This window comes from Mobula birostris, chromosome 2 (assembly GCF_030028105.1).
Source record: "Mobula birostris isolate sMobBir1 chromosome 2, sMobBir1.hap1, whole genome shotgun sequence".
NCBI lineage: Eukaryota > Metazoa > Chordata > Chondrichthyes > Myliobatiformes > Myliobatidae > Mobula > Mobula birostris.
The window spans coordinates 76,856,924-76,879,225 of record NC_092371.1 but is presented as its reverse complement, the minus strand read 5'-3'; the positions used below and the strand labels follow the sequence as shown (position 1 = coordinate 76,879,225).

Genomic DNA, 22,302 nt, shown 5'->3' with positions numbered 1-22,302 from the left:
TGGATATCACCATACATTGTCTTTTTGCAATTGATAGATAGACCCATTTTTGCACTTTCTTCAACAATTATATCAATTAAGTTTTGTAGGTCTTCCTCCGTACTTGCAATTAACACAGTGTCATCCGCATATCTGAAATTATTAATGTTTTCACCGCCAACTTTGATTTCCAATATGTCTTTTATTTTTTGTCATATTGTTTCACTGTACACATTTCCTTTCAGTGGACCCTTAAATATTTCACCTTTAACCTATGACCTCCAGTTTTAGCCTCACCCAACCGCAGTGCAAAAGCCTGATTGCATGTGAGAGTGAGGAACGAGCTGCCAGGCAGTGTGCAGTCAATTCAGACAATAAAGGTCTTTGAAGAGCATAGTGCATCTCTATACCGCAGGGTACCGGAGCCATTTGGTATACAGAGACAAGGAGGAAAACAAAGGAATCTAGGGTGACATTTACTATCTGTCAGCTGCTTTACAAATTCTGAAGTATTGTTGGTTTTAAAATATGCAAAATCTATTGACACAATACACCAGGTATGGCCTCACCAACATCTTGTACAATTGCAGTGTGATGTCCTGATAGCACCTACCTTTGCCTCAACTTCAAGTTTATTGTCATTTATGTATATTCCCAAAAGGAACAATATTCCTTCAGACCGAGGTGCACAACACAGTATATATAACTAACACACAACACAAATAAATTAAAAATATGTATCAACAAATTTAGATGATTGGTTAAAATACCAAGTATCCAAGCTGTTTATTAATGGAATGATTACTTGCAGATCCAATAGCGATCTTTGCAGGATACAAGGCGATTGGAGGCTCTGCTCATCGGTGCTTCCTCCTCCATCACTACAACCACCCCCCCCCCACCCACAACCCACCCCGTCAATTTTAACACTGACTTCACTTTCTCAAGTTTCAATTATAACCAACTGTCTCTGAAGGACTTCTGTGCAATACTTCAGGAGGTTCATGTCGAAGTCAACCCAAGCTAGGCCTTTCACAGTGAACAGCAAGGCCTTGGAGAACCAAGGGGCATGGGAGTACACATACATAGTGTACTTACCTGGTGTCACAGGGGGACGAAGAGAGTTGCACGCTGGCCTTCAGCAGACAGGATGCAGAATATAGGACTTGGGGCATCATGTTGCAATTGTACAAGAGCCGTAAACCAGCTTCTTCCAGTTGGTAGAATGGTTTCGCTAAGACTAGGAACAGCAACAAAATCTGTGTAGGATGGTAGCAGGGAAATATGCCGGTGGGGAGCCCACTTTGCACTCAGAATTTCTCCCCCCTGTACTTCCTTAGGCACATATGCAAGAAGTTCCCAATTAGATCAAGCTACCTCTCTGATCACTACAGTAGATGTACACAGTCCTGAAGATTAGACACACACACCAGTCAGGAGAAGTGCCTCCAGTGACCCCCCACCCCCACCCCGTCCCTGCCTCCATATTACCCACCATCTCCCCAGCCTCTGCCAGATCACTAGGTAGGTCATGTGAATTTTGAACTTAATATAAAAACTAAAAAAAAAATCTACGTCCAGTGCTACAATCATAGTTGACACCAAATGATGCCTACAGCAGCATTAATAAAGTATGAATCTAAACCATTATAGCATGAGGGAATGTGAGACTGGTAAGAGTATTCCTGAAAGGAAGTACATTGTCAAGCATGCTTAGTTTGAAACACAAGAGATTCTGCAGATGCTGGAAGTCCAAAGCAAGACACCAAATGCTGGAGCAACTCAGCAGGTCAGGCAGCATCTATGGAGAGGAATAAACAGTCAATATTTCAGGCTGAGTTTCTTTAACAGGACTGGGAAGGAAGGAGGAAGAAGCCAGAATAAGAAGGTGGGGGGTGGGGGTGTTGGGGAGAGGAAAAGTGCTGATGAAGAAGGTAAGTGATAGGTGAAACCAGGTGAGGGGGAAAGATAGGTGATTGTGGGACAGAGATTCAGAACTCAGCAAATCAGACCCAAAACACTGACTCCATAGATGTTGTCTGACAACATAACAACCTCAATTTCAATCTCTCACCCAGGACATGCTCTCTTCTCACAGCTGCCTATCGGCAAGAATGTACAGAGCCTCAGGACTCACACCGCTAGGTTCAGGAACAGTTATTACCCCTCAACCAAAGGGGATCAATTTACTCAACTTGATTTGCCCCATCATTGAAATGTTTCCACATGCTATGGACTCACTTTCAAGGATTCGTCATCTCATGTTCTCAATAACTATTGCTTGCTTATTTATTATTTTATTTACTTATCAATCTATCCATTTATTTATTTTCTCTTTGTGTATTTGTGCAGTTTGTTGTCTTTTGCACAATGGTCGAACACCCAAGTTGGTGTGGTCTTTCATTGATTCTATTAAGGTTATTATTCTATTATCGATTTCAAAGTTCAAAGTACATTTTATTATCAAAATATGTATAAATTATACAAACGAGCTTCTTCTGCTTAACAGACAAGCCACAAAAACATGAAAGAACCCAATTTAAAAAAGGTAATCCCCACAGGAAACTGAATCTTCGACTTGTACATGATGACATATATGTACTTTGAACTTTGACCAGCTGAGTTCCTCCAGCATTTTGTGTGTATTGCTCTGTGCTTAGCCTTTCTGCTTTGGAAAGGTAATTTACCTAAACATACATGTTTAATAAGTGTCAAAGTATCAGAAGTACCTTGAGCCCTACGGTGATGGACTCGTGAGCCGATTGGTAAATTGCATCAAGTAAGTAAAGCCTTCAGGAAGAGGAAAAAAATTAATGTAGTAAATCTGAAAGTACCGTCCTGATTTGCTTTGATTTTCACCTCATTAACCAGTCCTCTTTTTGTTGTGAACCAGAAAGTCCGATAAATCGTGCCAAATATTGCTGTCATCGTAAAGGTAGGACATAGATGACTGGAGTGACGGTTGCAGTGTGTGTGGGTGGTACTCAAACAGCCACAGGACGAGACCCCACACCAACGCAGCAAACAGCGGGAATGGGTCCCGCTTTGTCTCCGGGAAGTAACCCTTCTCGACTGCCAGGCGAGAAAGTCCAAACAGAACGCGGGACAGCAGGTACATATTTATCTGTTAAGAAATAAAACGGAGAGTAGTAACAGGGTGCTTGTGAAAATGAAAGATACCCATCCACAGACGTGGGGGGGGGGGGGGGGAGGAAAATTTGGATTTAGGCACCATTTTGGCCACCAATAAAGTGACTTTTAATTGAGCAGAACAAATCTTTTCCTGAAATAACATCAATCATGTGACTATGAGGGGTATAGAGGACTATGGTCTAAGCGCAGGTTGATAGTACTAGGCAGAATAATAGTTCAGCATAGACCAGATGGGCCGAAAATAACAAACTTACTGAGAATATACATATTGGCCCTATAGGCATTTTGACTACAGACTTTTGAATGATATTTGAGGATGCGTTAACATGTCATCGAATCATAGACCAGTACGTTTGTTATTAATAAAATATTTAAGCACCCTTTGCATTTTTAGCAGATTTTAAGGCTGCAGATCACCCGAAATACACTTGGTTCTGGTTGCACAGCTTGCTTGTACTCTGGTTCAGACTAATGAGTGAGAGATATTGAACCATCTGAATTGCCGAACAATTGGATGCCAGAATATCGGAGTTTTACTGTAGTTTTGAAATACTCATCACCATCATCATGTGTCGTGTTCCATGACTATGATTGTTCCTGTCAAATTTTTCTACAGAAGTGGTCTGCTATTGCCTTCTTCTGGGCAGTGTCTTTACAAGATGGGTGACCCCAGCCATTATCAATACTCTTCAGAGATTATCTGCCTGATGTCAGTGGTCACATAATCATGACTTGTAATGTGCACCAGTTGCTCATACAACCATCCACCACCTCTCCCATGGCTTCACGTGACTCTGATCAGGGGGCTCAGCAGGTGCTTCACCTTGCCCCAGGGGACCTGCAGGCTAGCGGAGGGAAGGAGCACCTTATACCTCCTTTGGTAGAGATGTATCTCCACCCCACCACCTGGACCCCTGATTAACATTGTAAAAAATATTCTTGTTACTTATTTCAATAACTGTTTACCTACACTGCAGACAATCGGAGGGGTGGAGCGAAGTTATGATGGTGCTAAACGACGACTCCTTTGCTTACATCTTCGGAAATAGCTCTATTTCTATTTTTGATTTCTCTTTTGTTCCTTTTCAAGGTGCTTTTGAAGTTCCTGACCTGGAGTTACACTCTTATTTCAGTTCTTTGCAGGAATGGGACCCACTCTCAGGGCCTCACGACCAGCCGCTTTTTGATATCCGAAGGACACGGCCTGGAAAACTAGGTGTCTTCAGGGTGCCGAAATTTTGTGGCTCTGCGGACTTGCTGATTCAAGGCCGGTGCCCCTGACTGAGGCATTGCAGGAGAACACAGAACATCAGGAGCAGCGGGTTAACTGCCATGGGCTGTGTGTCCAAAGGCCTGAGCCTTTCTGGGGCTGACTCTCTGGGTGCAACAGACTTTTAACATCAGAAATCAGCTAAATGTTTGTTACGTCTCCCCTCTCGCTGTGAAACAGGGACACTTCTTTTTCCCTTATTAGGGGGAGAGAGAGAGCCTGTGGTATGTTGAAGTACCGGGTGAACGAGCAGTCATTTGGATTCTGCAAGTCTGTGTCTTTATTGATGCTTTGCTGCACGCTTGAGTGCTCAGCGGAGGGCGCCAATGCATTTTTGCTGGTGGGGGTGGGGGGGTCATTGCCTTGCTGCTGCTTGTGTGTGGGGGGGTGGAGCTGGGGAGGCAGGACTTTGGGGTTCCAACATTTAACTGTCATTTATTCTTTGGGGCATTCATGGATGTTTGCAAAGAAAAAGAATTTCAGGATGTATATTGTATGCATTTCTCTGACATTAAATGTACCTATTGAATTACACATTATAAATGCTGTCAAACAGCATTGAGGTAATTGAAACAAAAAGTTATCTATTTATGTTAAATGAAGATTTAAGTACTGTCCAGGGCACATTGACTAAAAATTTACTGGCAAATAGATTCTTCTAGTAAAATGTAAAACACTGAGATGTAAATAGTTAAATTGCTTCAGCCATGTAGCAGCTCAAAGCGCCACCTCCAGGTAAAATAAGATACTGCGGATGTAAAACAAGGGTGAAGGGCTCTCAACGGTTCCAAATCACGGTTACCGAAAGTTTCAAATGCACCATTGTGCACCACCAAACAAAGAAAATTATTATTTTTTTTTTTACCTGACTGTTAATGTGGTTGTTGTCTCCGAACACCAACCAGCCTCCAACACAAGCTGCCAGGAATGAGTGGAGTTGTGACTTCTCATTCTGCCACCAGCGCTGAACTGCCAACAGAGACTTGTAGGTGAAGACAAAGAGGGCCAGGTTTCGCGAATGAGTATAGGTGGCGAGTGCGATGGCTTTCACTTTGTCTAGAAGACTGAATGCACAACGAGGAACATGAGGATAACAGATAAAATTCTTCCTCTGCTCTCTTCACTGATGTTTTTTACCCTACCCGAGGATAAGGAGAACTTTGTGTTTGTTTCAGTGGCGCATTTACCTACTGGACATCACTTGTTATGGATTTTGCTCTGCTGATGGGAAGTTCTTTGGGAGTATTTCAATTCTAAACAGCCTAACAAACATACCCCACCCTTCCTGTAGGGAACACTCACTGTAAGTGTAGTGGTTAGTGCCACACATTACAGCACCAGCGATCACTGATCCTGCCAATGCCTGTAAGGAATTTGTACCTTCTCCCCTTGATCGCATGACTTTCCTCTGGGTGCTCTGGTTATACCATAAGACATAGGAGCAGAATTAGGCCATTTGGCCCATCGAGTCTGTTCTGCCATTCCATCATGGCTGATTTATTATCCCTTTCAACACCATTCTCCTGCCTTCTCCCTTTGATGCCCTGACTAATCAAGAGAATATCAACCTCCACTTTAAGTAAACCAAATGACTTGGCCTCCAAAGCCTTCTGTGGCAATGAATTCTACAGATTCACCGCCATCTGACGAAATAAGTTCCACCTCATTTCTGTTCTAAAGGGATGTCCATGTATTCTGAGGCTACGGCCTCTGGTCCTAGACTCCCCCACTACCAGAAACATCCACTCTATCTAGGCTTTTCAATAGATTAGGTTAGATTATGAAGACACGCAGTCCTCTTTTTATTGTCATTTAGTAATGCATGCATTAAGAAATGATACAATATTCCTCCGGTGTGATATCACAAAACACAGGACAGACCAAGACTGAAAAAACTAACAAAACCACATAATTATAACATACAGTTACAACAGTGCAACAATACCGTAACTTGATGAAGAAACAGACCATGGGCACAGTAAAAAGTTCAAAGTCTCTTGAATGTCCCACATCTCACGCAGACGGGAGAAAGAAGAAAACTCTCCCTGCCATGCCCGACCACAGCCCGACTCTGAGTCGTCCGAAAACTTCAAGCCTCCGATCAGTCCTCCGACACAGAGTACCAAGCGCCATCTCTATCCGAACGATTCGACCTCAATCTCGGTCGCCAGCAGCAGGCAAAGCCAGGGATTTTGGGGCCTACCCTCCGGAGATTCTCAATCGCGCAGTAACAGCAGCAGCCAACGGGCGTTTCAGAAATTTCTCCAGATGTTCCTCTGTGCTTTCACGTCTGTCTCCATCAAATCAGAATTGTCCACAGCCCCTATTTAACAGAGACGATATCATTTTCACTGGAGAGCTGCACGCGCATGGCGCGCTGCTATCTTCTCCTCCTGGTTTCAATGAGATCCCTCATTCTTCTAAACTCAAGCAAGTACAGGCACAGGGCCATCAAATGCTCCTCGTACATTAATCCTTTCATTCCTATTCCCAGAGTCATTCTTGTGAACCTCCTCTGGAGATCTCCAATACCAGTACATCTTTTCTTTTTTTTTGTAATTTATTTTTTATTGAATTTCATCATCAAACAAACATTTCCATAAGAGGTATTTCAGATACTGTACATATATATTTCTCACAAATCTCCACATAATATTTATCTGAGGTATACACTTATAGAAAGGAGAGGAAAGAAAGAACAATCAAAAGAAGAAAACTATGTACAGAGTAGGGAGTGATTTTTTTTTACAACATATTCATTGACTTGTGAGAATAAAATCAGGCCTATGAGGTGTTATGTAGTTAAACCATTTTTTCCAGCATGAATAAAATTGTTCCAACTTATGATTAACAGATGCTGTTATCTTCTCCATTTTGTAAATGTCCATTGTAATTTCTATCCATACATTTAAAGTTGGGCTCTCCTGTGATAACCATTTCCTGGTAAGAGTCTTTTTACCAGCCACCAGCAGTACATTCATTAAATATTTATCTCTTTCCAACCATTCTTGAGGTATATACCCAAAATATATGGTCTTACTCTCTAAGGGTATTTCACACTTAAAGATGTCTTGTAGGGCATTATGGATCCCACTCCAATAGTCTTTGATAACAGGGCAGTCCCAGAAAATATGATAATGGTTTGCATTCTGATTTCCACAATTTCTCCAGCAAACAGGGACGTTACTATCATAATGGGATTTCTGAGAGGGTGTAATAAAGTATCTTATCAAGTTTTTCCACCCGAACTCCCTCCATTTCTGTGAACTGGTACACTTCCATTGATACCTCCATATTATTGTCCAGTCTTCCTCAGATATTATTATCACTCCTTCCTTATCCCAGTTTGTTTTAATGTATGAAGTCGAATGTGTTTTAAGATTTGACAAACCCTTATACATGCCTGAAATGATCTTACTACTGTTGCCTGAATTATATGCTTTTCTAAAGAGCTCTATCAGACATGCACTCACCTTGGTCACATTTTTAACCATCTTATTAACATACTGTTGCATCTGTAAATACCAGTAAAAGTCTTGTTTTTCTAATAAGTGTTTCTCTTTGAGCATTTCAAAACTGAACAGTGTTCCTTCTTTCATTATATTGCAAATAGCTGTTATTCCTTTAGCTGTCCAGTCCTTAAATCTAGCATCCCGTTAATTCGGCGTAAAATCCGAGTCATATGCACACCATTTAAGAATTGCAATGTCTCTCTCCAGTTCATATTCTTTTATAATAGTTTTCCACATTTTAAGAGTCCATTTCACCCACGGGTTGTCAATATTATTTATGTAACTTTGTAGGTTATTATCAGCCAAAATTGCCTGTATGGGGATGGAAAGTATCCTCTTCTCAATGTTTTTCCATTGAGCGTCATATGATGGGTTGCACCAGCGTATCACAGCTCTCAACTGTGCTGCAAAATAATGATTTCTAAGAGAAGGTAGGCCCCATCCCCCCTTTACTTTGGCTAATTGCAAAGTTTTGAGACAAACTCTAGGCCTTTTACCTTGCCATATATATCTTGATAGCATCTTGTTCCATTCATTGAATTGATTTTGGCTAATCTCTATTGGTAGGGTCTGAAAGAGATATAGTAGTCTGGGCAGTACATTCATTTTAATAGATTTAATCCTTGAACTGAGACCAAGTAAAGGAATTAGGTTCCACCTTAATCTTCCTTAATTTTTTTATATATTGGCTGATAATTGCATTCTGATAATTTTGCCAAATCTTTTGGCATAATGACGCCCAAATATTTGATGGACTGTTTGCCATACCCAAGGATATTTACCTTCAATTTCTCTTGGTGGGCTATAGTTATATGAAAGTAGTTGGGTTTTATCTATGTTGGTCTTGTATCCTGATAATTGGCTATATTGTTCAAAGGACTGCATCAATTTCGGTAAAGAGTATGTTGGTTGTCCTAGATAGATCAAAATGTCATCTGCGTAACAGGCCAATTTATGCTCTGTCCCTTTAATAGTAATTCCCCTGATATCTTCATTTTGTCCGATTTATTGAGCTAATGGTTCCAGATATAATGCAATGAGTAGTGGTGACCATGCACAACCCTGTCTCGTGCCCCTTTCTAGGGTAAAACTATTAGATAAATATCCATTGATTTTAATCCTGGCAGTAGGATTGTCATATAGTGCCTGTATAGTTTTAATAATTGTGTCATGTAGACCAAATCTATGCAAAACTCTACGGAGAAAATTCCAATTAACCGAATCAAATAATCTCAGCGTCCACGCTTATCACTATTGCTTCAATTTCATTTTTTTTATATGATCCATAATGTGAAGTGTCCTTCGTAAATTGTCTTGTGTTTGGTGGTGTTGTATGAAACCTGTCCAATCATTATGTATCAGTGTGGGTAGAAACTCTTCTAATCGTTTGGCCATGATGGAGGTAAATATTCTATAATCCACATTAAGAACAGATATTGGTCTAAATGACCCACATTCCATTTTATCCTTGCCTTCTTTCGGTATAGCTGAGATTATCGCTTTCTTCCAGCTGGGTGGCATTTGTGCCTTTCTCAGGGCCCAATTCAGTGTGGAGAGTAAAATAGGGATTAACTCACTTCTAAACTCTTTATACTACTCTGCCGTACATCCATCTGATCCCAGTGACTTGCTTAATTTAAGCCTACTAATTGCAGTTTTTAGTTCGGCTTCAGTTACATCAGCAGTCATCGTTCTATTTTGTTCTTTGCTTAAAGTGGGTAACTCTAAAGAATTCAGGAAGGTGTCAATTTGGGTTAAGTTCCCCCCTGTAACTTTGGAATATAGAGTTTTGTAAAACATTTCAAAAGCTTCATGAATTTCACTTAGTTTATTTTTTTTATCACTTAAGAACCCAGTTCTATGAATTGTATTTTCTGCTATCTTTTTTTTCAGTTTCCACTCCAGTATTTTCATAGATTTAGATCCACTTTCCTAGTGTCTCTGTTTCAGAAACATTAAAATTTTTCTAATTTCTTGTGTGGCCAAACTATTAATTTCAATCCTAATTTTTAAAATTTCCTCTCATATATCCTATGCCAAACTCAATTTGTTTTTTTTCTCTAGTCCCTTCAGCTTAATTTTCCCTCTTAAGACAGCCTTCAGAGTATCCCGTAGAATAGGAGGCCAAACCCCTCCACTATCACTGAGTTCTAAGTAAAGACCAATTTCTTTTATAATTTGTTCCTTAAAATAGGGATCATTGAGTAGACTTGAATTTAGTTTCCAAACAGTATTCTTTGGTTGTAGGTCAAAATCAACAGATAAATATATAGGTGCATGGTCACTTACATCTATTCTCCCAATTCCACAGGTGATTATTTTGTCTCTATCTTTTCCAAAAGTTATGAAATAGTCTATTCTTGTATATACGGAATGGGGGGCAGAATAATGAGTGTAATCCCTTCTGTTGGGGAAAAGGTCCCTCCATATATCAATCAGACCAACATCCTCAAAAGGAGTGTTAACTTTCTTATGTAAGGACTTTGTTTCATAAGTTTTCCTATTGGAAGAGTCGAACTTTGGCTGTAATTGTAAATTTAAGTCTCCCCCACATATCAAGAGACCTTCTGTTTCTGTTACCATAATATTAGTAATTTTCTGGAAGAAACTAGTATCACTTCCTGGGGGTGCATATATATTCAATAAAGTAACTGGATTTCCATCTATATTCCCCCTTACCAGAATATATCTGCCCTCCTTATCTCCCATTTTGAATACTTTTTCAAAATTTGGCTTACTTGAGATGAGAATAGCAACTCCTCTTCTATGTCCTGATTTATATGAGGAGAAAAACAAATTAGTGAAGCCCATTCTTTTTAATTTTCCATGCTCACTATCACTTAAGTGAGTTTCCTGTAAATATACTACATGGGCTTGTTCTTTTTCATTTTTGATGGAATTTTATTGCGCTTGACTGGATTCATGAGCCCATTGACGTTAAAAGAAATGAATTTTACTTTGTCCTTAGCCATGTGTATTTACCTGTTAGTATATCATTGAAATTTGCAGAATATAACTTAATCAATCTACTCCCTGAACAAATAAGAGCCAAGAAATGCGAATAAAAAAAAGGTAACAAAGGCGTAATTCCAAGGCTGGGGTCTCTAGATGACCCTGGGTTGGGCTGGAAGAAAAGTCTATCCATGGGGGATAATCCCTCCTACCTGTGGGTTGAGGGCCCCCGTTGCAGTACCTAGAAAAGTAAAAAAAAACTACGTCCATTACACAGAAATGATTTCCCTGTGTATTCCTCCCATGTATATATTCTCATTTAGGTGGGGAAAAAGGAATAAATAAATGAATTTTTAAAAAATTGAGTAATATGGAAATCACATTATAACAAGTATTTCTCGAGATAGGTATATCACCGTCTATTTTTGCTCCCGTTTAGTTTATCAGCACTTTTAAAGTTAGCCAAACCTTATGGCTCTTCTGGAGGTCGTGAGGGTTGTCTTCGGAGAACTGACAGTCTCTTCCTAATATCCTTCTCTCGTTCTGTTCCTGTCCCCTGCTTTCTCCGTTCTCTTACTATTTCCCAAGCAGTTCGGGACAACTACTCATCCAGACTTTCTCCTGGTTTGACCACGCTAATGGACAGTCCCGGTTGTTCATGTCTGTAGTCGCCTCTTCCACCGTCTGGTACAGTCATATCCCTTCTTGGTAAAATAGTCTCAGTTTAGCAGGGTACAGGGTTTGAAATTTAATCTTTTCTTCCTTTAATATTTGTTTTGCTTCAGAATACTCCTTCCATTTCTGTAGAGCCGCCGGGGGGGGGGGGGGGGGCAGGGGTAATCATGATCAAAGTATATTAACTTACCATTCCAAAAACCCTCTTCTTACCCCAGGCCCTTCGTAGAATCTCCGCCTTGCTCTTGAATCGAACAAATTTAAGTACAATGGATCGCAGTTTACTTTGCTGTCTCCGGCAAGCCGCTGGGCGAGAGAACGGTGCGTCCTTTCTATTTCCATCTCCATATTCGGGGCAATTTCCAGCACTTCCCGCAGCAGCTTGCCTACAAAGTCTATCATCAACAATCCCTCTGCTCCTTCCTCATATTTTTCCATCGCGATCTTCCCTCCTGGTCAAGCAATTTACTTTCCTGTTGATTTAATATTTTTATCGTCTTCCTTAGTGTCTGTTCCACGTTTTGTACGCAGTCTTCCGCCTTCTCAATTCGAGTCTCTGCCGCCGCTATTTTCTGATTGACGTTGGCGAGTTCTGACTGTATATCATTGAGTTGCTGTTATATATCTTTTTGGACTTCCCTTATCTCTTCCAGAATCTTCATCATATTTGCCGCTTCGCCTGAACAAGGCCCCGCGTCAGCCTCGCCGCCCTGCGCACGTGTAGGAGAGCCACGCGCTGCACCTCTCTCTTCCATAGGCTCCGCAGTGATGCTTTTTTCATCTCCATCCTTTCTTCCCATTCTTGCCCTCCTTATCAAGTCAGATATGTTCGAAAGATCTTAGATTTGATGCATTAACGGGGCAAAATATCTGCTTTTCTGGAGGAGCTGTTGAATTAAGCTGCCATTCTGAACAATGACGTCACCGGAACCCCAGTACATCTTTTCATAGATAAGGGGCTATGGTAGCATAGTGGTTGGAACAATGCTATTACAGCTCACAGCGTTCTGTAGTTAGGAGTTCAATTCAAGCGCCATTCTGTAAGGAGTCGCTGTATGTCCTCCCTGGAATGAGCAGGTTTTCATGGGTGCTCCGGTTTCCTCTTGCAGTCCAGAAACATACCGAGTAGGTTAATTGGTTGTTATAAATTGTCCCGTGATTAGGTTAGGGTTAATTGGGGTTGTGGGGTTGCTGGGGCGGCGTGGCTCAAAGGGCCAGAAGGGCCTACTCAACACTCTATTACTAAATAAGTAAATAAATAAAAAACGCTGCATTCCTCCCACATCCCAAAAATGTAGAGGTTAGTTAGGGTTAGTGATTTGTGAGCATGTTCAGCTGGCACTGGTGGCGTGGTGAAACTTGCGGGCTTTGCCAGCATATCCTCAGACCATGCTGGTCGTTGGTGCAAACGATGTGCTTCAGTGTATATTTTACTGTATATGTGACAAATAAAGCTAATCTCTCACACACAGAGTTACAAAACAACTCGTATTTACAATAAAGAGAAAGGACAGTAGTGTACAGCATCTCTTCGGTACCAGGGTGCAACGTGCAGCTGTGCTCAAACAGGACGTGTGTGGAATACACACACATATTGCCTGCACAGCATTAGTGTGCTGGGCACATTTCACACTGTTATAGGATTAGATCAGCAAGATTAGAACAGGAAGATAGAACTTTTATGACTAAGATCAAATAAAGGCATTGGAGAAATTACATACACCTGAATGAAATAAATTAAATCTAATTGGGCAAACCTCTGGAATAAGAAACACAGGAAATTTCATTTACAAACAGGTAGGGGGTAGGAAAGGGGTTTGTTTTGATGTTTTTATATTGTTCTGCTGAACATTGTGGGCATGCTATGTAAGCATGATGGCACTGGAAGCATAGCAACATTAGCGGGCTGCCCCCAGCACATCCTCAGACTGTGTTGGCTGTTATTGCAAATGATGCATTTTTCTGTATGTTTTGATGTGATAAATAAAGCTAATCTAATCGCTCCGTGTTTAGAGACAAACATGGCAGTTACAACATCAGCGATATAAACTTAGCATACATCAGGTATTTACCTTCCTTTCTTAAACAGCAGAGTCATCACAAGAGCATGTGGGGCTCGAATTTTGGCTCCATACCTTGAAATTTAAAAAAAAAAGTACAAGTCAATATTGTACACAAATAACACACATCAAAGTTGCTGGTGGACGCAGCAGGCCAGGCAGCATCTCTAGGAAGAGGTACAGTTGACGTTTCGGGCCAAGACCCTTCGTTAGGACTAACTGAAGGAAGAGCTAGTAAGAGATTTGAAAGTGGGAGGGGGAGGGGGAGATCTGAAATGATAGGAGAAGACAGGAGGGGGAGGGATGGAGCCAAGAGCTGGACAGGTGATTGGCAAAAGGGATATGAGAGGATCATGGGACAGGAGGCCCAGGGAGAAAGAAAAGGGGGAGGCGGGGAAACCCAGAGGATGGGCAAGGGGTATAGTAAGAGGGACAGAGGGAGAAAAAGGAGAGAGAGAAAAAGCATGTGTGTATATAAATAAATAACAGATGGGGTAAGAGGGGGAGGTGGGGCATTAGCGGAAGTTAGAGAAGTCAATGTTCATGCCATCAGGTTGGAGGCTACCCAGGCGGAATATAAGGTGCTGTTCCTCCAACCTTCATCTTTACAGTAGAGGAGGCCGTGGATAGACATATCAGAATGGGAATGGGATGTGGAATTAAAATGTGTGGCCACTGGGAGATCCTGCTTTCTCTGGCGGACAGAGCGTAGGTGTTCAGCGAAATGATCTCCCAGTCTGCGTTGGGTCTCGCTAATATATAGGAGGCCACATCGGGAGCACTGGATGCAGTATATCACCCCAGCCGACTCACAGGTGAAGTGTCACCTCACCTGGAAGGACTGTCTGGGGCCCTGAATGGTGGTAAGGGAGGAAGTGTAAGGGCATGTGTAGCACTTGTTCCGCTTACAAGGATAAGTGCCAGGAGGGAGATCAGTGGGGAGGGATGGGGGGGACAAATGGACAAGGGAGTCGCGTAGGGAGCGATCCCTGCGGAAAGCAGGGGGGGGGGAGGGAAAGATGTGCTTAGTGGTGGGATCTCGATGGAGGTGGCGGAAGTTACGGAGAATAACATGTTGGACCTGGAGGCTGGTGGGGTGGTAGGTAAGGACCAGGGGAACCCTATTCCTAGTGGGGTGGCGGGAGGATGGAGTGAGTGCAGATGTGCGTGAAATGGGGGAGATGCGTTTGAGAAAAGTTGATGGTGGAGGAAGGGAAGCCCCTTTCTTTAAAAAAGGAGGACATCTCCCTCGTCCTGGAATGAAAAAGCCTCATCCTGAGAGCAGAAATAGTCCAGATAGCTGTGAGAGTCAGTAGGCTTATAGTAGACATCAGTAGATAAGCTGTCTCCAGAGACAGAGACAGAAAGATCTAGAAAGGGGAGGGAGGTGTCAGAATTTTACCAGGTAAACTTGAAGGCAGGGTGAAAGTTGGAGGCAAAATTAATGAAGTCAACGAAATGGCATTTTTGTCTGTAACAAAATGGAACCTGTATTGTACCAGAGTGCTTTGCTACTAGTGATCGTGCAACATTATGCCAATGGACCCTGAGTGTATGATAAACTGCAGAAAGATTAGCGGATTCAGTTACTGAAAGAATGCCAAGTACACTGGTTAAGCAGATGAACAGAATGCACCCTGTCCTTGAACTAAGACACAGGTAGCTTCACTTGTGTATAAAGGAGTGACTATGCAATTTTTTCAAAGCTCTCACCAGCTCTGTATGGTGCTGCCGGTAAAATAAACATGCTTACGACTGAACCACTCGAGTTAATTGTTGTTTGTTATAAGACGTAGTAAAAAGGTGCTCGATAGATTTAAACAGCCATGGAGTCTTCAGTGCCAGCAACATTCGCATCCCACAATATATCAAAACTTCTCCTTGTACAAGCTGGATTCTCAAGCAAATCCCTTGGGAAAATCCTCCTGGATAGATTGTCTCCAGGACAATGAACTCACAGGGCCCTTAACTTCTTCAAATGCAGTTAATTGTTGATTATCGGACAGCATGGAGGGCCGCAATCAAAAGCAGTGTGTGACGTGGTGAGATAGCAAGGACTGACATGCTCATCAATAAAAGAGCCAGAAGAAAAGCCAGAGCTGCATCACCCAGACCATCTTTCTCCTTCACCTGCAGCCACTGTGAAAGAGACAGCCACTCCAGAAAGTGCAAATAGCCCAAGTCCACAACCCCAAGAACCATCAGAAAAAGTGTTACACCATCATCTCTCGAGATGTATGGATGCCACCGCCAATTTGCAAAATTGCAATCCCTCCTGAAGCACCAGAACAGGGAATAGAAACTTCATTTCTGACCCCACAGCAGAGGTGTGTAGCTTCAGCACTACCCCCCCCCCCCCGATGACTGGGCACCACTCACTAACATCCGCAGAACAGTCCATACATTATGTGAACATCTGTTCCATAAATGAAATATCTAAGACCAGGGGTTCCCAACCTTTCTTTTAATGCCATGGACCAAAACTATTAAGAAAGGTGTCTATGGACCTCAGGTTGGGAACCCCTGTGCTAGACAAACCAAAATGCATCAGTTACTGTAGACTACAGAACACAGCAACTCACCTATTAAAAACCTGCTGCAGGAGAAATCTCATTCCCAATTAATGATCTGGAGACCATTGGCTGGATTGAGAGACTGGCTTAACACAGAATGGTTTCTCACATTAAAGGAAAAAACCAGAGACCCAGCGAAGTTTTGGATGGAAACCTGCTGCTTTGGAGGTTTTCCCCACAGCACATGTATACAATGACCACATGAAAGGAATGGTCAAAAAGTACTGAGGAAATCATCACCTACAATACTGCCTGGACAGGAAAAGAAATGGACAGAAGTTGATCTCAAAAAGGGAAGCTTTGATCTCACATGCAAAGCAGATTTGCAAGAGCCATTTCAATGTCATTTTTTTTTAATTTAACAAGTAGCAATATGCAAAAATACAAGCACATGGACACACACTAAAAAAAAAATCAGGTTGACTAAAAATCAAACTCATTCCTACTGATTGCACCTTGGGATCTGTACACGACAACTTCCAGATGCCTACTCTTCCCAGTGAAGCAATCACCACATTCAGCCAGGTTGAAGGAAGGGACAGGATGATGAAAAAGGGATGAAAAATGAATAGGAAATAAAATCTACTTAAAGAAACATTAACATTAAAATCCAAATTTTTCTAAGTGTAACTCCTATCCACAAGATTACTAATTCCAAACCGTGTTTCAGACTTTAGGAATGAGGAAACCAAAGTAGTTGAACTCCAGACATGCATGTAGTATGGTGATGGCATGAATTTTCTCCACAAATTAAGAGTGATTACCACAATTTGAATTACCAAGTGCCGTAGGACAACGTAGTGGTTAGTGTAACGCTAATACACTGCCAGCTTATAAGATTGGAGTTCAATACCCACCACTATCTGTGAAGAGTTTGTACGTTTTCCCCATGACCATGTGGGTTTACTCCTAGTGCTCCAGTTTCCTCCCACATTCCAAAAGTTATTTAGTGATTTGTGGGCATGTTATGTCGAAGCCTAAAGCGTGGCAACACTTGTAGGCAGCTCTCAGACTGTTGGACATAGATGCAAGTAAGACCATAGGACTCAGGAGCAGAATCGGGTCCGTCATTCACTCATGGCTGTTCCTTTTCTCCCCCTCCTCAGCCCCGCTCCCCAGCCTTCTCCCTGTAACCTTTGATGATGGCGTCCAAATAAGAACCTATCAAGCTTTGCCTTAAATATACCCAACAACATGGCCTCCACAGCTGCCTGTGGTAATAAATTCCATAAATTCACCACTCACTGGTTAAAGAAATTTCTTTGCATCTGTTTTAAATGGATGCTCCTCTATCCTGAGGCTGTGCCCTCTTGTCCTAGATTCCCCCACCATGGGAAATATCCTTTCCACATCTACTCTTAGGCCTTTCAACATTCCAAAGGTTTCAATGAGATCCTCTCCCCCTCCATCCTTCTAAATTCCAGTGAGTACAGACTACTATGATAAACCTTTCACTCCCGGAATAAGCCTTGTGAACCCCCTCTGAACCCCCTCCAACGCCAGCACAACTTTTCTTAGATGAGGAGCCCAAAACTGTTCACAATACTCAAGGTGAGGCCTTACCAGTGCCTTATAAAGCCTCAGCATCACATCCCTGCTCTTTCAAGCCCTCTAGAAATGAATGCTAACATTGCATTTGCCTTTCTCACCACCTACTCTACCTGCATGTTAACCTTTAGGGTGTTCTGCACAAGGACTCCCAAGTCCTTTTGCATCTCAGATTTTCGGATTTCCTCATTTAGAAAATAGTCTGCACATTTATTTCTTCTACCAAAGTCACTGGCCGGCTGGTGGCGCAGTGACATCAGCGCTGGACTCCGGAGCGAAGGTTCCCGAGTTCGAGTCCAGTCGGGCTGCTCCCGGGCACGCTTTCCATCCCTACCGGGTTCAGTGTCGAGCTCGCAACGCATAACAAAAAAAGACTGCGCTGTGAGAAGGACGTGGGGGACCACTCACAGAATCTTTCCTCCAAGACAACCACTTGAAAAAGTAGTCACTGAGACTCTGGCAGGGTATGGCACACAAAAAAAAACAAAAAAAAAAACAAGTCATAACCATGCATTTTCCAACATTGTATTTCATTTGCCACTCTCTTGCCCATTCTCCTAATCTGTCCTCGTCCTTCTGCAGCCTACCTGTTTCCTCAACACTACCAGACAAAGATCCTTTCATTCCTACTCGCAGCCTCCTACCAATCAGCCAATCCTCTAACTGTGCCAGTAACTTTCCTGTAATATCATGGGCTCTTAACTTGGTAAGCAGCCTCATGTGTGGCATCTTGTCAAAGGCCTTCTGCAAGTCCAAATACAGAACATCCACTACATCCTTTTTATCTATCCTATGTGTAATCTCAAAGAATTCCAACAGGTTCGTCAGGCAAGATTTTCCCTTAAGGAAACCATGCTAACTTTGTCCTATCTTGTCCTCTGCAAGATCATTACTAATGCCTCTACAACCTCTACCGCTACCTCTTTCAGAATCCTAGGGTGCAGTTCATCTGGTCCGGGTGACTTATGTACCCGAGGTCTTTCAGCTTTTTGAGCACCTTCTCCCTTGTTATAGTAACTGCACTCACTTCTCTTCCCTCACACCCTTCAACATCTGACACACCGCTAGTGTCTTCCACAGTTAAGACTGAGCAAAATACTCATTTAGTTCATCTGCCATTTCCTTGGCCCCCATTATTACTTTTCCAGCCTCATTTTCTAGTGGTCCTATATCCACTCTCATCTCTCTTTTACTTTTTTTTTTACATACTTGAAAAAGCTTTTACTATCCACTTTGATACTGTTTGCTAGCTTGATTTCATATTTCATCTTTTCCATCCTAATTACCCTTTTAGTTGCTCTCTGTAGGTTTTTAAAAGCTTCCCAATCCTCTGTCTTTCCACTAATTTTTGCTTTGTTGCATGCCCTCTCCATTACTTTTACATTAGCTTTGACTTTCCTTGTACATCACAGTTCTTCATTTTTAGAATACATTTATCCTGCACCTTCCTCATTTTCCCCAGAAACTCGTGCCATTGCTGCTCTGCTGTCCTCCCTGCCAGCAGCTCCTTCCAATTTAGTTTGGCCAATTCCTTCTCATACCACTGTAATTTCCTTTACTCCACTGAAATACTGCTATCTTCCAAACAGATGCCTCTTAAATATCTTCCTTCTTCATGAACTATGGCTTTTCCTCTCCCATCGTAAAAGCCTTTGAATGCATCTCATTCTCTGCTCTCGCTCCTTCTCCTCCAAGACAGAATAAGGACACAGTTACATTGGTCCTCACTTTCTACTCCACTGGTCTCTGCGTTCAACAGATCTCTCACCACAATTTCCACATCTTTAAATAGATTCCACCAACAGACACATTTTGACTCTGCTCTGCTATCAGGAATCATTCCCTTTGCAACTTCCTGATCTACTCTCCCTTCCAACAATTACTCCCCTTCAGTGAGCACTTTGAGAGCATAGATCATGAAACAGGGTGGCAGAGGAAAAGGCTGTTCAGCCGGTGATGTCAGTGTTGACCACAATACCAATTTAAATTAATCCCATCTTTCTGCACATGATCTACATCCTTGCTGTTCAGGTATTTGTCTAAATGCAGCTTTTCCCTCAAGCCAAAGGAATCCAGCAACCCAATCCGTGAAGCAGCAATTGGCTTGCACTTCTTCAGATGTAGCACCCTGCTTTAGGTGTTCACATTGATGTAGAGAAAACTGCAAACAAACCAAATGCAGACCAGGTGACACTGTGCACAGCACCTGCATTCACTCTGCAGGAATGACCCTAACTTTGCCATTCCCTGCCACTTTAACTCTTCATCCCACTTCCACCCTGACTGATCAATCTATTGCCTCCTGCACTGTCACAACACAAGTTTGAGAAACGGCAGCTCATTTTTTTTTTGTTTGGGTACACTGCAGCTTCTGGACTCAATGCTGAATTCTATAATGCAAGGAAACTGTCTATATTCTTTTTTTTCCCCTTCTTCCCCCCAGGAGCAGAGAACTCAGGCATATCTACTCTGTATTTTGCACATCCCACATTCCCTCTTCTACATTAGGACCCTCGAACTGCTCACTACAACTCATTGACCAGAAAACCTTGCTTACAACTTGTCCCCATTCATTCTGCTTTCCTCTGCTAGATACACCCTACCCTCCCTGATGCTTAAAAAGCTTCTTTTCTCTCATTCTCATTTCTGATGAGTTACCTCCAACCTAAAATATTTGTTCTGTTTCTCCTCCCACGGATGATGCCTGACTTGTTACTTCTACCATTGTTATAATTTTTGATTATCAACAGCTTTGTTTTGATTTTTACCTCCCTTCATCTATGTGGGTGTTACAGCAGTAACAAACCCCTCATTACTAGAGATCAGATCAGGAAACAGTCACTATGTGTGCCGGACATGGGAGGCTAATCCAAGTAATTTAGCCCTTCCCTGGTGCAGCAACCCCCAGACGACTAACTCCCTTCCCCGGTGCAGACTCCTGGCAACTAACCCCTTCCCCAATGCAGATCCGTGGTAATTAACCCATTTCCAACTACTGACACAGGTAATTAACCCCATCCCAAAGTTGACTCCCTGGAAGTTAACTCCTTCCCCATTGTGAACCCAGAGTAATTAACCCCCCTCCCCAGTGTTGATACCAGTTAATTAACCCTTTCTCAAGTATTTACCACAGGTAATTAACCCTTCCCTACTGTTAACAGGCAGGGTGATGTTGAGCCATGTAATAAACTACCTTGCCTCTCTTAATGGCGCTTTACCCACACAATAAACTCACACCAGCCCGTTGCGGAATCCCTTGACGGCGGCCAGAGCCCCATGGTGCCGGCGCTCACGCAGTAGTCGGTTCACCGCCCGAAGGGCGACAGCCACTAACTGCCCCGACCTCATTTCTTGCGGTTCTGTTACATCGACGGACCGGAAATCTCGATCCAGCACCCAATCCGGTCCGTTAGGAACCGGCATCCAAACATCCGTTCCCATCAGAGGAACAAAGTCCCCAAAACTCTGGGTCCCTAGAAATTAAAGTTTAAATATTTGGCATGTAGGATTTGATCAAATATTATTTGGTTTCAGATTCTATTTTTTACATCCTGACGATCAACACTGAGCAACCTTAGGGATGTGTGCTTAGCAAACTGTTCTACTCTCTTTATACACATGACTGTGTGGTTAGGCATAGATCAAATACCATCTATACATTTGCTGACGATACAACCATTGTTGGTAGAATCTCAGGTGGTGACGAGAAGGTGTACAGGAGTGAGAAATGCCAACTAGTGGAATGGTGTCGCAGAAACAACCTGGCACTCAACGTCAGTAAGACGAAAGAGCTGATTGTGGACTTCAGGAAGAGTAAGACAAAGGAACACATACCAATCTTCATAGTGGGATCAAAAGTGGAGAGAGTGAGTAGCTTTAAGTTCCTGGGTGTCGAGATCTCTGAGGAGTCCTAACATATTGATGTAGTCATAAAGAAGGCAGGACAGTGGCTATACTATATTTGGAGTTTGAAGAGATTTGACATGTCAACAAATACACTCAAAAACTTCTGTAGTTGTACCGTGGAGAGCATTCTGACAGGCTGCATCACTGTCTGGTATGGAGGGGGCTACTGCACAGGACCAAAAGAAGCTGCAGAAGGTTGTAAATCTAGTCAGCTCCATCTTGGGCACTAGCCTACAAAGTACCCAGGACATCTTTCGGGAGCGGTGTCTCAGAAAGGCAGCGTCCATTATTAAGGACCTCCAGCACCCAGGGCATGCCCTTTTCTCACTGTTACCATCAGGTAGGAGATACAGAACTCTGAAGGCACACACTCGGCGATTCAAGAACAGCTTATTCGCCTCTGCCATCCGATTTCTAAATAAACATTGAAGCTTTGGACACTACCTCACTTTTCTTAATATACAGTATTTCTGGTTTTGCACATTTTTAATAATCTATTTAATATACGTAATAGATTTACTTATTTACTGTGTTTTATTTATTATTATTATTTTTTCTCTCTGCTAGATTATCTATTGCATTGAACTGCTGCTACTAAGTTAACAAATTTCACATCACATGCCGCTGATAATAAGCATGACTCGGATTCTGATTTATGTCATAATGTTATGCAT

The 22,302-nt window shown here is 42.3% G+C and overlaps 1 protein-coding gene across 1 annotated transcript; it reads right to left on the bottom strand.

The window, feature by feature from the left end:
• Window positions 1–1,867: 1,867 nt before the first annotated feature.
• Window positions 1,868–21,153, bottom strand: pxmp4 (peroxisomal membrane protein 4). The gene is given in 5 exon segments (XM_072243585.1): window positions 1,868–3,103; window positions 5,268–5,466; window positions 13,614–13,676; window positions 20,958–21,106; window positions 21,109–21,153. Coding segments are annotated over 5 exon segments (717 nt in total). The 3' UTR covers window positions 1,868–2,842.
• Window positions 21,154–22,302: the final 1,149 nt, after the last annotated feature.